The sequence below is a fragment of the Physella acuta genome, unplaced genomic scaffold, assembly GCF_028476545.2.
Source record: "Physella acuta isolate Inbredline_101_S28 unplaced genomic scaffold, ASM2847654v3 ptg000426l, whole genome shotgun sequence".
Taxonomy (NCBI): Eukaryota; Metazoa; Mollusca; class Gastropoda; family Physidae; genus Physella; species Physella acuta.
Window position 1 is genome coordinate 621,111 of NW_026731945.1, and position 17,874 is coordinate 638,984.

The window sequence follows — 17,874 nt, forward strand, 5'->3', positions numbered from 1 at the left end:
ATAAATACTACTGAAATACCAGAAAATAACACCAAAATACCACTAAAATATCACTAAAACAGCACATAAAAAACTGAAATGCCACTTTAATGCAACAAAAATACCACAAAAATACCACAAAAATATCACAAAAATACCACAAAAATACAACAAAAATACCGCAAAAATACCACACACAAAACTAAAATACCACTTAAATATCAGTAAAATACCACTAAAATACCTCTAAAACTTTACTACTATGTTAGCCACATACTGGGTGGTAGTGGTCAACTTTCTGAGTACAGAAACAGAACGGACCCAGGGACTAATGACTTCTGATATTGCCTACGGACTGGGGGTCGCTGCACATTATCTTCAGTTCATGGCCGGGTTGATGATAATTGCTGAGATGATAGATATCACGTGAAACCAGGGGCGGACCTACAGTTCCGCCAGACCTCGCATTGCGGGGAAGGGGGGGGACACGCCATTTAGGGGCCTACAGCCGACTAAAATCAAATTATTTTTTATAGTTAAAAATATTAATTTTCTTGCATTTTTACTTTCTCGTATATACGAAGAATAGAGAAAGTCTTGTAATCGTGCAAAAAAAAAATCGAGATTTTTACAAATCTCGACGTTTTTCATCTCACTGATACGGAAAAACATAATTTTGCAATCTTGTCCGTATGTCTGTGTGACTGTCTGTGTGTGTGTGCGTGTGTAGACACGATAACTTGAGAACCGTTACAGCTAGGTTGATAAAATTTCATATATAAGTATTTTATCAAAATCGTAGATCCGTATCAACTTTTGAGCGATTTCCGACAACCGGAAGTGGTACTTTTTCTACTTAGAATTTTTCAAAAGCCTATAACTTGAGTACTATTTCAGATAGATAAAGGAAATTTCACATGTAAGTAAAAGATCTAATTCTCTACATTCTGTTAAATTTTGAGTAATTTCCGTTGACCGGAAGTAGTAATTTACGCTACTTCCGATTTCTCAAAAAACTAATGTAAATTTTTAAAGTACTAATAATATTGCGCACTATAATGCAATTTTTTATTTGGCGTTCACTTGATGTGCAATTCTTTTGTCTACGAGATTTTATTCTATTTTTAAAACTTTAAGTATTTAAAATGGATTAAAAATCATGTCTATAGCCCGAGTTCCCATCCCTGTTATTTTATATAAGAATATTCGAGAAAGTTTAGGGGAGATCACTCCCGGTTTATTTAAAGAGTTAAAAAGGGGTGCTCTTAAGATTATTTTAATATATTTGTACTAAACAAATTCGGGCAAGTGTCCATTCGGGCATTTGTCGCATTCGGGCAAGTGTCCATTCGGGCATTTGTCGCATTCGGGCAAGTGTTCATTTGGGAAATCGGCCTTCGGGCAAACGGCATTCGGGCAAGTGTCTTTCGGGAATTTTTCGTAGACCCGTTGCACTCGCACGTATGACATGTTGTTGTACCTTGTTTTAATTAAAAAACAAACTTTTTTTTTTCAAAACCCGAAACCGGATCAGGTCAGAAATGAGTATGCTATGTTCGTACTCTATGTTTGTATATATATATATATATATATATATATATATATATATATATATATATATATATATATATATATATATATATATATATATATATATATATACATATATATATATACACATATCAGCCCGATAAAAAAAAACTAATGACAACAAAAATTATCAAATTATGTTTGTCTTTATTTCTATTTTAATAATTTATCGTATTGTTTTTTTTCATACATACTTACAAAGATATGTATATAGAAAATGTGTAGTAATTTGTATTGTATCTAGTGTATCCAACATAATGTGCTCTAATTTGGTGAAACTTAGTGTATCTTTGTATTTTGGGGTCCGTTAGTTGGCTATCCTGCACAACCGATCAGTGTTTTGTTTGATTCGGTGACCAGAAAGAAGGGCAACGGAAAAAAGCGCAAAACAAAAAGCGCAACGGAAAAAAGCGCACACGGAAAAAAGCGCAAAGAGAAAAAAGCGCACACAGAAAAAAAGCACAAACAGAAAAAGCGCAAACAGAAAAAAGAGGAAACAAAAACAAGCGCACACAGAAAAAAGCGCAAACGGAAAAAAGCGCAAACAGAGAAAAAGCGCACACAGAAAAAAGTGTAAACAGAAAAAAGCGCATACAGAAAAAAGCGCGAACGGAAAAAAGCGCAAACAGTAAAAAGCGCAAACAGAAAAATGCGCAACCAGAAAAAAACACAACGAAAAATGTGTAAAAGAAAAATTTAGCTCAAAAACCTATATCGACTAGATGACACATTTATACATGACTGTTAGGGCTGCTGTGAGAGTGTCGTGTTTGATCACGTGATCTACTACCATTTAAAGCGTACAACTACCATGTGCATTCCCATCACCACGATACAGGCGATAATCGCTTTACACAATGCCTATTATTTTCTTGGTCAATAGCTATTCAACTATTATTCTCGTATAAATAAACATAAAACTATCGACATTACACGAAGTATCTCTCACATTCTCCCTAGTCCGAACTACCTAGCTTGCATTCTGTGTGCGCTTTTTTCCGTTTGCGCTTTTTTCTCTTTGCGCTTTTTTTCTCTTTGCGCTTTTTTCCGTGTGCGCTTTTTTCCGTTGCGCTTCTTTTTTTTTTATTCAATGGTCAGACGGATATTGCATTTTACTATTATTCTACTGTAGCCCCTACTAATTATTGCACTCTACTAAACTCCACATTACTTAGCGCAATTTCATTTGTGTAATGTGTTGTTTTTTGTTTCTTTTTTTGCGCGGGTGGAGATTTTTGTCTATTATATGGAGTCAAATGTGGAAGTTGGGTGTAGTCGGGTGATGTGTATGGTTGTATGAGATTAGGATATTATGTCGTATGGTTTATTTGTAAAGGTTTAGGATATTGTGTTGGCTGTGTGATGTGGTGTGGCAGGTAATGTGGGGGGGCGACTTCAGTGTGGGGTATTGGGTTCGTGTTATGTGTGGTTTTGGCTTGCTGTGTGTTTCTTAGTGTCATGCGGCGTTTAGAACGATTTGTTATTTCACCTTCTGTTATTTGATGCTTGTAGGCCTACTTAATTTTGCAAAATAAAAAACGACTGTTGTGGGTTTTGTTTTAGTTTTAGTTGGATTAATAGCCGTGTTGTTATTGTCCCAGTTATACAGATTTTATACGGGATTTATGAAGTGTGGGATTTGTGTAGTGAGAGATGTGTGTATATTGAAATTGTGTAATGAGAGATTTGTGTAGTGTGGGATTTGTGTAGTGTGGGATTTGTGTGGTGTGGGGTTGTGTATTAAGAGATGTGTGTAGTGTGGGATGTGTATAGTGTGGGGTAATTGATTTGTTTACATATCAAGACGCAGTATATTAAATCGGAGAATTTATTCTAACCAGATTTTTCTGTTAAAACTGCAGAAACATGTGTGCCCTGAACTACTAGTTTACACACTCATGTAATCGCGAAGTGACTAATATAAGCAGGTCCTATATTTATTAACGGATATTGAGTGAAGAATTCTACTAGCCAGAGGCGTAGCGAGGGGGGGGGGGCGATGTGCGGACCGCACCGGGTGACACTATTTAGGGGGGGGGGGTGACACCAAGGCAAAAAAAATAGCAAAATATATAGAGAAAAACTTGAGGGGGGGGGGGGGCAAATCGAAAGTTTGAGGGGGGGGGGGGAGTGCAAATCGGAAATTTGAAAGTTTGTCCCCGGGAAGTGTCGCTACGCCTCTGGGGGGTGACACCATATAGTGCCGCACCGGGTGACACCCGACCTCGCTACGCCACTGCTACTAGCGGTCTAATATACGTATTCAACGAATTGACTGATATAAGCAGTCAACTATTGGAATATGGTTGACCAATATTGAGTAAAGTATTCTGCATACATTATACATATTTTATGTCCTGAATCATTTTGTCATTTACATATTTTGTCTGGGATATTTTGTCCTGAGAACTTTTGTTCTTAATTCAGTTTTCCTGTCATTGTATATAGATAAATAAATAAATGAACGAATGAACGAACGAATGCAATTTGAAAACTTAACAATATCCTTCTGCAATATGTGTTCAGTACAAATGTAAATACATTCATTAAGTACAGTCGGCCTACAGTCTGGTAAGATCGATAAGCATGAGTGAGTCTTCCTAAACTTTCTTGCTTATTCGTATTTAGCAGAAAAGGTTTGGGTGACCCCTCGAGATAAATCGGGATATAGAAATATAGAAGTTTAAACGAACAGGTATCTTTCATCTAACCTCCATTCCCCGCAAACCACGCCCCCAACCTTTGCCTTAAAAGTTGTCCAAGCGTCCTTGCATTCAGGCAGTTCAGGCATTTGTCCCATTCCGGCAAGTGTACATTGGGGCATTTTCACTACATTAAAGCGTTTGTCGTATTCGGTGAATTTTATCCAATCGGACGGACGGCCTTGGGGCAAACGGCAAGTTTTCAACAGCTACAGTCAAGGTGACCTAGATCAGGAAGGGAGGGGTTTTGTTTACGTGTTACTATTTTTAACTGTGTTATTTGTGTCTCAGTGGCCTAGGATTACCAGTCGTATATAAGTTTTCTACAGTGTGGAATGTATGCCGTGTTGGATTTGGGATGTGAATGCATAATAAAACGAAGTAGAGTGAATCAGAGAGTTTGTTCGAAACGGAATTTTATTTTAACTCGGCAGAAATATATGTGTGTTAAATAGTGTTGCCAAGAAATGACTGAAGTAAGTATATTTGTTAACGAATAGTGAGCAAATTAGTCTACTAATTAATTACTAGTTGACTGATGTAAGTATTCTTCTAGTTGACTGATACTAATAGTCTACTATTTGACCTATATAGCTAGTTTACTAAATTTATAGCTAGTCAAATTTGATAGATATAAATAGCGCATTAGTTGACTCATATAAATTGGACTATTATTGGACTGACCTGATTTTAAAAAAATTCTACTAGTTCACAAATATAAGCAGTTTTGTATTTGACAAACGTTTTCTAATCTTTGATTGCGATAAACCAGTAGTTTTAAGTAGCGAGGGATTTTTTTTAACCCTTTCTCGTATATACGAAGTATACAGAAAGTCTTGTAGTCGAGCAAAAAAAAATCGAGATTTTCACAAATCTCGACGTTTTACACCTCACTGATACGGAAAAACATAATTTTGCAATCTTGTCCGTATGTCTCTGTGTGTGTCTGTCTGTCTGTCTGTCTGTCCGTGTGTAAACACGATAACTTGAGTACCGTTACAGCTAGGTTGATAAAATTTCATATATAAGTATTTTATCAAAATCGTAGATCCGTATCAACTTTTGAGCGATTTCCGATAACCGGAAGTGGTACTTTTTCTACTTAGAATTTTTCAAAAGCCTATAACTTGAATACTGTTTCAGATAGATAAATGAAAGTTCACATGTAAGTAAAAGATCTAATTTTCTTTGTTCCGTCAAATTTTGAGTAATTTCCGTTGACGGGAAGTACTTATTTACGCTATTTCCGATTTCTCAAAAAACGCATGAAAACTTATAAAGTACTAATAATATTGCACATTATTATGCACATAATCCCGCACTATTATGCACATTTTATTAGACGTTTGCTTGGTGCGCAATTCTTTTTTCTACGAGATTCTATTTTATTTTTAAAAGTTTAAGTAAACAAAAATCATGTCTATATTCCGAGTTGCCATCCCACGTATTGTTATATAAGAATATTCGAGATTGTTTAGGGGAGATCACTCCCGGTTTATTGTCTAAAGTAGTCTCCATTGCTCTAGAACCAGGAGCAGCACCCAGACCTAAAATTGACGTCACATGTCCTTGCTACAAACATGACGCCCACAACTGATTTAAAATCACCACACGAAGAAGTAGTTACCATCACTGAGTCTGTTGAATCTGATAATAAAAACCCTACAAAGATTGCCAAACTCAGCTTCGTCTTTTTTGTTGCATCTGTAATTATAAAGTAAGTTGCCGTAGTTTTTATAACTTTTTGGAGAAAATGATTGTTTATTAACAACTTTTAATTTCATTCTTAAAACAATACTAATCCACAGTAACTATAACTTTTAAAGGTAAAGATACCATACCGCGTGAGTGATAGTATTTTATGATTTCCTTATCATTTGTATGACCCGCGGTTGCGTGGTAGAGCTCGCCACATTTAACGCAACTATCTCGAGTTCGTAGACTCTAATCTTAAGAAAGTCCCTGAGTGTACGCAGCTCTTATGGGAAAATGATAGGGAAAATAAAGTCGTATGGACATAGTGCTCACCACACAATAACTGTATATTCAGAGTTAAAAATTCACTTTATGAATTTTTTTTTTATCTTCGAAACAAAAACTTTAATTTGTTTAACGTTCATCAATTAGGTTTCTATTTATTTGTAGCCACTAATAATAAATTATTTATCACTTTCGTACAGCTGGTACTACTTGGTAGTTGAGAGTAATTTCTATAAACAATACAAACAATTACGTAAGTACGTCAATTTTATTCCCTTTTTAACCTCAAATCTATATGGCCCTACTGTATCCTCATTATTACAATACCTTATGTTTTCACTGCATGCCTTCTCTTACCTGTCGTTTTGTTCTTATTAGCTTCAAGTGACGAAAGCATCGATGGCACGATATTCATTTTTCTAAGCCACAACATCGCCTATGGAGTTATCTGCCTGCACATATTCACCAACAGATGTATCGTAAGCAAAGTAACCACAGTGATCGCTCCAGGTGTCTGTATATTTACATGTAAGATTTATCTGTGTGATATTTTAAAATATTTTCTTAACTTTTTGGGCAGTTTTTTTTTCATATCTCCTTACTATAAATTTTTGTCTAGACTTGACAATTCTCTCTGTTTAAATTCCTTCAAGACTTTCACACTCGACTGGATCTTTGAAGGGTCTAAGCATCGGAAAAAAAACACTTCCTTATTGATTAGCCTTTTTATTTTAGATAGGGTACATAAGCGAAAATATTTGCCTGCATAAGAAACTCTTTAGAACTTATGATTGCCATTGTCACGGCGACCATCTTTATAAAAAAACGTTCGTGGACTACCCACATTAACCCTTCTTTTACTAACTCTTAAGAAATTTACAGAAGCACATTTTTACAAACTTCTTGAATTCTAGTACAGATAATCACTACTTAATATAGCGACCAAACGCTTTTCATTTTAGTTATGTAAAGAGTAGCTCTTTATTATATATTTTGTTTTAAAATCATGTTTCCCCCTTTATAGTGCATTATTACATAAAAGTTCGTTATTAATACGGTTTTTATGCATTTTTTAGTAATTTAAATAGTAGTTCATTTAACGCATTATTAAAAAAAATTGTAATTAAAACGCTTTTTATGCACTTTTTATATCTTCTTTTAGATTAAATTTGGGATCGATGAAAGTTCCTAGAAAAAATGTGTAATGTAATTGAGAAGTGGACAATAATTTGTAAAGTTATATGGTATAAAATACCATCACCATACCGCCAAAATACCACTATAACATCACCAAAATACCATGAAGCACACCAAAATACCACTAAATACAATCATAACAATTAAATGACTCCTTGTCTTCCAGCCATCTTCTTGTTTGCGACGTTGAACCTGATGAGTACTAAAGAAAACCAGACCATGACACTTGAGGATTATGTCATTTATTATATACTGGGCATTGCTCCACATTATGTTCAATTCATTACGGGGTTGCGGATGGTCATTGAAATGTATAATATCACGTGATTAGTGAATTGCCATTGTAATTGTAATAACTGTTAATATTAGGAGCATGAATGGCAAGATATGTATGTATGCATATATGGTTATAAGTAAAATATATGGATACAAAATAAATACATGTATGTACGTGTTTATGTGTGTGTGTGCGTGCATTCAAACCAGACAGAAAATGTATGAGAACTGTCAAACCAAAATTAATACATTTTTATTTTGTTTATATTAATATTCTAATTAATAGTATTGTTTATATTTACGAGCTAACAAACATGTGCCTATTGAAAATGTGTACTAATTTGATATGTAAATAGCGAATCTGACGTGATGTATTCTAATATAATTTTGGTGAAGAATCTCTTCTAGGCAGAGTGTAACACAAAATGATTTTAACACGCAGAAATATTTCTTCTCCTGAAATTTTTAATTTAATTGAACGATTTACACTATATCTTATGCAACTAGTGTCGTTACAAAAACAACCTATTTGGTTGTACCTTTTTGAGTCGACTTATGTAAATAAATTCCTTACAAATCAGTCGGCCTACAGTCTAGTAAATTCAGTAAAGCGGGAGTGAGCCCTACTAAACTTCATTGTACATTCTTACACAGCAGTTAAGTTTGAGATGGCACTTTGTGGGGAAAAAAAACACGCAATCATAAACGCAAACATGAATGCGTTTGCATAACAAATAACAATAAACGAAAACATAAACACAAAAATAAAGATAAATGCAAACACAAACATAAACGCAAACTTATTCAGAAGCATAAACACGAACATTAAGAAAACATAGAGGCGAAAAGTATAAAATTAATTTGGCTATAGGCTGTTGAAGTGGAGTCCAAATGGAGTCCTGCCAGTTGGCGTTTTTTTAAACCAAATCTGGATATTTTTATTAAATCTTTTTTTTTAAAGTTAGGAAAGCTACTTTCGCTTTTGGCTTCAAAACAAATACAAGTTTTAGAATCAGAATTTTATGAATTTAGATCTAGAATTCGAGATAGATCTAGATCTAGAATCTAATCTAGATTCTAGATCTTTCTAGATAAAGAATTGACTTTTCAACTTTTCAGATTTTAATAAAGAATCTAAATTCTAGATCTAGATCTAGACTAGAATTTTATTTAGAATACAACCGACTCGTTAGATTTAGTTTTAGTCATTTATTATTTATTTAGTACAATATTTAGTGGTAGGGACCGTAGTCAGTCTAAAGTTCTAAACTCTAAAGATTTTTTTAAAGAAGAGTAAAGAACTAAAGATTCTTTACTAAAGAAGACGTCGTAAAGTCAAGTGACCAAGTCTAAAGAATTAAAGAACTTTAATAATTAGTAATTAGATTCTACTCTAGTGTAGTGTACTACTAACTTACTTAGTACTTAGATCTAGTACTAATTAATATTAATTATTAATAGTACACTAAGTACAGTATACTATACACTAACAGTGACTAACACACTAAGTCTAAGTTATAAACTGTAGATAGATATTAATAAGATATAGATCTAGAATCTAGATCTAGTTATAGTCATAGTCTGATATAGGCCTACCAAATCGTCAAATAGTATTATTATTTATTTGCTAGATCTAGGGCCTAAGTATTTTATTTAGATCTAGATCTCTGCCTTATTTTAGTTAGACCTAGATCTATAATTAAATAATATATATAGACTATAGAGTATTTTCTTTTATAGCGAACTATATGAATACTTTTATTAATATTATTATTAGGTGTTAGTATTTAATTTATATTAGTTTAGTACTTAATAGCTAGTAGTATTTAAGCTAGATTTAGTAATAATAGAATAATTAGTTAGATTTACGATCATTTTGTAAAATAGAAACCTTTGGCCTTTAGACTTAACTTTTGAATTTAGGCCCATAAATTTTTCTTTAGACTTTATTTTGCTTAGAAAGTTTAGGCCTGATTAAATTAGTAATTTGACCCTATGTATTAATCATATTATTATAGTTAATTAGGCCTATAGGCCCCTAATTTAAATTAGGCCTATTTAGTAATAAAGACTTTGCCTTTATTCATTTTAATAAATAGGCCCCTATTTTAAATCAATGCCATATTTTTAAAAATAATTCCTTTTCCTAGTACTTTTTCTTTTAGTACTAGATCTAGAAGTAGATAAACTAGATATTACACAGTGACAGTAGGCTAGACCTAATAACCGTAATTACTAATTAGTCGTCTGCTTAGTATAGACAAGTTATAGTGTACCAGTATTACTAGATAAAATTCTATATCTAGTAGTAGCTCTAGAAATTCCAAATTTAATTTAAGCCCAAAGTGGGCCTAAAATTGGATTAATCTAATAATTACTATTATTAGGGTCTAATTAGTTTTATTGTAATAAGCTTTGTTTGGCTTTGTGTTACTGTCATTGAGCTTTTAATTTAACATTGAAAATTTAATTCCAAGATTTAAAAAAAAAAAATCAGCAACTTTAATTAATCTATATAGCTAGATTCTAGATATTCATACTGTTGTACACTACAAGGCATACTTAGTAGAAATTAAATATGCTATAATTACAGTTTTCTGACTATATCACTCAGAATAAACAGATATGACTAAATAGGCCTAATGACTACTAATGTATATTACATTGTTTTAGAATAATTTCTTTTGCTTTACAGTAAGCATGTATTTTTCGTGTCTGTGTACACTATTTAATATTTATTTTTACTGTTAATGAAAATATTATTCCACAGATGAAGCATGTTCCACTTGTAATAATAAAAAATAATGTCTTGTTTTTTTGACTTAGGCTAATAAAACAGTTGTGTGGTTTACACTTAAAGTCAGTGTTGCGAAGTGAGTTTCGGTACAGGTCGATGCTGAATGTTACGAACAATAGATGACGATCCAATGAAGAACACAGAATGACGCTACGATGTTTCTATCTTTTATTACATATAATATCAACAGCTACATAAACGATAGACGGGACGACGACTTCTAGACATCCTCACAAGACGACGACAAGACCAAGACTAACTCTCAACTATCTTCATAACAACGAAAACATTCTCTCTTACGTCACATCCTTATTTATTCACGCATTCATAATCTTTTATTAATACCGCTACACACATACTCTCAAACCATCCACAACTATATTAACTCTATTCAACTACACACATACTCTCAAGCCATCCACAACTATATTAACTCCATTCAACTACACACATACTCTCAAACTCATTCCATACACTTAGGTCCATTCACAACATACCCCTCTCCTTTCTTCAGCTGAAAATACATACCAGAACTATCAACTATTTTCAGCTTCAACTTCCTAAGACATGCATCCATACAATATTATACATGCACTATGCAACAAAGACAATGTTCTGTGGTCCATGGCTCTTCATCACCGTCGTCAGTCAACCTGAACACACAAATCTTTTGGTCCCAACCAACACCTTGTCCACACACATCTTTTGGTTTCTTGTCTCTGGACATCAACACAAGCTATAAAAAAAATAATCCAGGACCAGCATGTACCCAAACTATACAATAGCTTCTAATTTACAATTAAAATTGTTGAGCACCTCTTCCTGTAATTAAAATATAATATTACTACCAAATAGCAAAGTCACATAGCTTCTAAAAATGTGAAAATTAAATCACAACTAATATTTACAATCAATACGATTTGGCCATATATTATATAACTCAATTGATCCTTAAGCATAAAAAAACTACTATCCAACAATCAGGAAATCAACGGTTCAAGCAAATACCAGCACTCCATATTTAAACCAATTACCACCTAAAGATATTATAGTCAATCCATACAATGGAGTACACCAATGAAATAAATTAGAACCATCAACACTTCCAATAAGCCAATACAATATCACATAGAGGAGTATTTCCCGTGAACCCCCAAACACAACAACCAGGTACTCGGCACAACCTCGAGATACCAAAAAATAACGCGGACTGCATCCTCAGTCTCGCAAAACAAAATCATTATCTAGCGAAGATCAATTATCTCCAAAAAAAAAACAACAACACTAAGCTAATAGGTTCATTATCCAACCAAGAAAATCAAACCTCTTAGGATATAATAATTTAGCACATTGTACCTAAAATACCACGATATTGCTATATCTCTAGTATAGAAATATAATATCTAATGGAGGACAATTTTCCATGACCCCGGGACAAACAAAATATCTCGGCAAACCATCGAGATCCAAATAACCATAATCACTATCCATCATATAACTAAGTTACGTATCAACCAGACAGCATCCAGCATGAATGGGTGACCACGACAATAAAATCAACTACTCTACACGGGAAACAGGAAAAATACTTGGTCCAACAACCAAATCAGAAAATATATCCTCAATTGATATCTTATCTAATACACCAAAGAGTCCCTAAACCTAACACTAACAAAGTAACAAATTCCATATAGTTAATACATATTAAGACCATCCACAAAAAGGGAACCTAACGCTATATATTTCAATAACGCCCTCTCTAAGGCGCTTCCCTAAATGAGAATGGTTAATTGTAATTAACATAAGAAAAGTTAATTATACATTTAACTTTAACAGCATAAAATTATGTATATACATAATAATACAATAACATACTCTATCTCCATGATGGTAACTGGAGAGAGTACAACCAAATAGATCTACCAATATTAATTAACAGGTATTGTTGGAACTAATCATTAGTGAACCAGTAACTGGATTCTAGATCTAAATCAATGATGTTGGGAAAAAAAATATATCCAGTAGGGCCTAAATAAATATTACTAAAATGAACAAAAAAATTGTATTGGATCTTAGTATCTAAAAAAATGGAAGAGGTGTACTCAACTTAAAACAATCCCAGACGTCAGGTCTTCATGACAACTCCAGATCCCACACTCCATAGGCCACATCAGATTCAGGCGATGAACCTGTAGATCCAGTACACATGCCGGTATAGTCCAAGACAGTCACACACACTGGATTGGTAACGCAGACTGACGTCGACTTGTACCTCGAGAATCCATGTAGATCTAGATAATATCGTTTCTGTAGTTCGGGGATTCATCTCGACCAATACTGGGTTGAACAAACGAAGAAAATTCTCGTCTGCACTGTCGATAAAGTCAACCACGAAGAAATTTGACATGATGAAGGTCAGGGACGTCATCAAAACATGTAGGCCAAACAATTCAGCCGATCACGACGATGTGGGTTAGACGAGGGTGATGACGTAAACTCTTCCAACGAACAGTTGACGATGTAGGAAGAAACCCGAAAATTAATCATCAGTCATGAAGAAAATCTGCATAAACGATAGATTCATCACGACTAAAACAGCACGGTCATTGTAGAGGGTCGGGGACGAGTGGCGATGACGTGATAATAACAACTCTGGACATCAAATAAATGCCGGCCTTTGAACTACTGCTCAGCACGAACCAAAGATGAAAACGGCCACATCCGTAGTTCTAACCTTGACGGGAATCAATGGGCGATGAGAGACCCGATATAGTCGCTGGATATCGCGCCGGTCAACCAGAAGTCCGTCTCTGGCAAACGACAACGAATCGAGCAGGCCACATCACGCGTCGAAAAGTCCATTAATCACGGTCCAAGGTCAGAGTCTGGTACACAACTGAGTCCCGATCAAATTAAACAACCGTTGATACTGATAATTACGACGTACTGCTGTAGATAACGGGCGAATCTAGATCTAGATGAAGGCATACTGCTGGCCACAGATGAGATGACATTACGGCAAGTGTAGACGGGAACGTACTGTGCGACAGATAAGTTCAGCAAACCGCTGCTTCCACCATATGTTGCGAAGTGAGTTTCGGTACAGGTCGATGCTGAACGTTACGAACAATAGATGACGATCCAATGAAGAACACAGAATGACGCTACGATGTTTCTATCTTTTATTACATATAATATCAACAGCTACATAAACGATAGACGGGACGACGACTTCTAGACATCCTCACAAGACGACGACAAGACCAAGACTAACTCTCAACTATCTTCATAACAACGAAAACATTCTCTCCTACGTCACATCCTTATTTATTCACACATTCATAATCTTTTATTAATACCGCTACACACATACTCTCAAACCATCCACAACTATATTAACTCTATTCAACTACACACATACTCTCAAGCCATCCACAACTATATTAACTCCATTCAACTACACACATACTCTCAAACTCATTCCATACACTTAGGTCCATTCACAACAGTCAGTATCTCAAGCCAGTTACCCTTAATGTACTCAAGCCCTCAAACCACTTCTCTGGATTAGCAATTGTGTGCTGTAATGCTCAACCAATAAATCCCATTTTCATATGTCATTGTAAATATATATTTCTGTTCACAAATATTGCTTTAACTTTAATTATGAGTAGAAATATGATATGAGCAACTGGTTTCATTGTTCATATTAAACAATATTACATGTACATCCTAAATATGTCCTTTTATAAATTATTAAACTTAATTATTTTTTTATTGAATGTGTTGTTTTAATATCAGTTCTTTGTGTTTGTGTGGGTTCAAATATTTTTAAAACTGTTTAGGAAACTAAATAGTATTTTACTTGCAAATTTTGTTTTAAGCAACTCACACTGGCATTAGACTGCTAACCCAGTAGTCAGTAGTAAGTCCCTGAGTGCACCCAGCAGTGATGGGTACCTAACTCACGTTAGTGAAAGTAAATGTGGATGGGCATATGGCTGACCAAATCATCCCTTCCTATGCCAAGGTCACAAAAATAGGTGAACTCTATGTTGTCAGATCCATGGATCAACGGGTTTGAAACTGGAGCTTTACTACCATACAACTCTCACTATTGTTTACAATATTTTCATAAACTAACATTACAAATACAATTTTAAAAAAAGAAATTCAACATAAAATGAATGAGAAAAATTCAATATTTAGTAAATAAATTTATCATTTATTTAATATTTAAAGGTAAAGGTATTTGATTTATTACTTTCCAGTAATTGCAGGGGATTTTTTTTTTCTTGCATCAAATATTGTTCTTCATAAATTGCAGTCTTAGATGAAATCTTCATTATAACACACATTTTGATTTCATGTTTTGTTGATAGTCTTGGTTGAGGTTTCCTGGAAATTGTGTAGGCTTCTTTCTAGAGGTCTATATGCACTGATTTAATTCAGGTAGGCCTAATCTGAAAAATAGATGTACACACAATATTTCTACTCAGAATTTTCTCTTATAATTATAGTTTACATTTTTATGCATAATCAAAATTTTAAATAAAATTAAAACTAAAACTAGCCATTAAATCTATAACTACTTTAGGTCAATATATATTGAGCATTAAGCCTAGATTCTATTACTAAATCTAAACTCTAGATCTAATAACCAGGGTACAAGGCCTACTAAATAAGTGGATATAGATACATTTTGCTACATTGCATACTAGATCTAGATTGTGGGCTAGAGTAATAAGTGCATGTTACAATATTTACTGACACTAAGTCCTAGACAAAATTTCTAAATTACTGTGTAGATTGTTACTACAACTCACACTAGCAATGCTACAGTCACTGTCTATTACACTAGTGAACTCTACAGTCTACATTTACAACTCTACACACCTTTTAGGCCTTGCCTTAGCTTAGACGCCACTAGACGGGGCAGACTGGGATAGGTAGTACTAGACTAGAGTAACTAGATCTAGATAGATTAGATAACTTACAACTAGCTCTCTACTCGACAAACACACACTAGAATCTAGATCTAGAATTCAATCTAGTAATCTAGATCTAGTGATTCTAAATCTAATCACTACTGTATTGTCACTTTTTATTTAGAGGGATCAGTATAGTTAATAAAGTAATAAAGTAGATATAGGCCTTCAGATATTATATATTTAGGATCAGGTAGATTTAGATTTTAGATCTAGATCTATTTTTGTAATATTCTGTCATCGAACTTGACGGTCTAGATAAGTGTTCACCGTTTACCAAATCGTTCAGTAGGAGTGATGTCCCCTGGGACTAGGCTTGCTAGGTCTTACATTAACTTTAAAAAATAATTTACTTACCGCCACAAAACTTTTCTGTCAGAATTGAATGCAAATACATTACTTCCCAACCGTACGTACACAATAGACTTGAACTTTTGTATATTTGTTGCATATTGGGAGTTCATGATGAGTTTAAAATGTTGAAGCGAAGTCAAGAAACAAGCAGCCGCCATGTTTGTTTATCAATGGTAATCATGATCACAAAAATTCATTTAGTCTGGAAAATTTAATCTCTCCCTGGCGGAAGTTTTTCCAAAACTTGGAATGGATTAATGAATTAATATTATTAATTATTTCAAAAATTATTTTCAATAGTTTATCTTGAATTAAAAAATTCAAAACACATAAATATCGATACTTAATATTTTGTTTTAATTTTTGACAGCTAAAACATAATTTTAGCGCTTGCCAATTAATTTATATAATTTTTTGAAAAATAGCATGTTATATAGCAAAGTATTACTGCAACACCCAATTCTGTCACTCTTATCTGTCATACAGGAACAATATAGAAAAAAATTCAAGTAGAATAAAAACTGTCACAGTCAAACGGAAAACGAAACATGACGTCACACGGAAAATATAGGAAATATTATAAAGCCTGAAAAGTACACACATAATATGAGCTCATTGATTCTACAGTAAACAGTATTAAAAAATAGAAGTGGACTAAATTTTCCGGGGATGAGGGCGGACAGTGGTTAAAGTGTATTTCTATATAAATTCTATGTCGTTATAGGGGGCGGTAGACTTCCCCCCACCCTCCCTCAAGAGTTGCCTTAAAGAAACTCGAAATGCGACTTTGAGCGTAGGTGCAAGGTTTGGGGGTATGACTACGACTATATTTTGTATGAATGTGCACTAAACATGAGCCAATTCTGGATAAAAATTCGAATGAATGTGTTTTTCATTTCTGGTTAAATTTGAAGTTGAGGTGGTGATTTTGGTTTTGGTTTAGTGAAAAAGATAACACTATCAACCAAGCGTCTGTTGTATTTCTCGCTTAACGGGTCATTTATCTCGTTTTAGAATAGAATATGCTGCTTTAAAACGTATAACATAAATTATCCAAATATCATGGTAAAAGCGTAAAATACTATTTCCGGTTACAGAAAATGTCTCAAAATTTACCAGATACCAGTATATAAGATCATTTACCATAATATAAATTTTTTAGGGGGGGGGGGGGCATGTGCAATAACATTCCTTTTAACAGTCGAATATCGCTTCTTTAATTAGTAAATGGGGCAATAGGGTTTTCCATTTTTTGACGTCTATAAGAAGAAGGTAAAGGGGCGGGGGTCGGCTCCGAAAAATCGAGTTTGGTTGACGTGTGTGGCTCGGGTCCAGGTGGACGTTCGCATGTTGAATTTACATTTTAAAAAAATATAAAACGCGAAAAAGTGAAATTAAGACGAAAGTTCTCATGTTTTAAAAATAAAACAAACCATACCAACATGTACATAAAATACGTTATTTTATACCTACACTAGCGTCATCTATGTCATTAGCAACGTCACAATTTTAAAAGAATTTTACCTCCTACACCCCCACCCCAACGTCAAATCTCGTCACGAAAACCTAGGACCCAACATCTAAAATGATATAAACCTCTGCCTACTACCCCTTTCACAACTTTACTTTTTTACAGGTTTTTTTTTCTAAAACACTTTTTGAAACGTGTAACAGGTATTTTTTAAAATTATTTTTTTTTTTACTAACGAGAAGTAAATTCATTTTTACAAGCTTTTATTGACCAATACTGTCATCCTGCCCAAAGAAATGTGACATTTATGGACAAGTCTTCTCCCCTAAATGATGTCAATTATTAATAGTGATTGACAATAAGTACTGTTCAATAAACCCATTTACTAATGAATAACATTTTATAAACAATATACAAAATAGTCTTGCCTTCCTTGTTTTGTGAATTAAATTCATCAGATATTATGCAAGGAATTAATATCGGCTGACTAGAGCGAGAGAAAATGTGCTGAAGTGGTGAATGTACGGTTAGGTAGTTCAC

At 33.9% G+C, this 17,874-nt stretch overlaps 1 protein-coding gene across 2 annotated transcripts; it reads left to right on the top strand.

Annotated features, from left to right (window-relative positions):
* Positions 1-4,399: 4,399 nt before the first annotated feature.
* On the top strand, positions 4,400-10,764 carry LOC131942805 (uncharacterized). 2 transcript variants are annotated; one of them, XM_059302735.1, is made up of 5 exons: positions 4,400-4,491; positions 5,798-5,988; positions 6,452-6,504; positions 6,630-6,779; positions 7,615-10,764. In XM_059302735.1, the coding sequence occupies exons 2-5, from the start codon at positions 5,852-5,854 to the stop codon at positions 7,773-7,775; spliced, it is 501 nt and encodes a 166-aa protein (XP_059158718.1). In that variant the 5' UTR covers positions 4,400-4,491; positions 5,798-5,851; the 3' UTR covers positions 7,776-10,764. The 2 variants fall into 2 exon arrangements, with proteins under 2 accessions (XP_059158718.1, XP_059158717.1); XM_059302734.1 differs by lacking the exon at positions 4,400-4,491 and adding an exon at positions 4,547-4,747 and having other exon boundaries at positions 7,615-10,761.
* Positions 10,765-17,874: the final 7,110 nt, after the last annotated feature.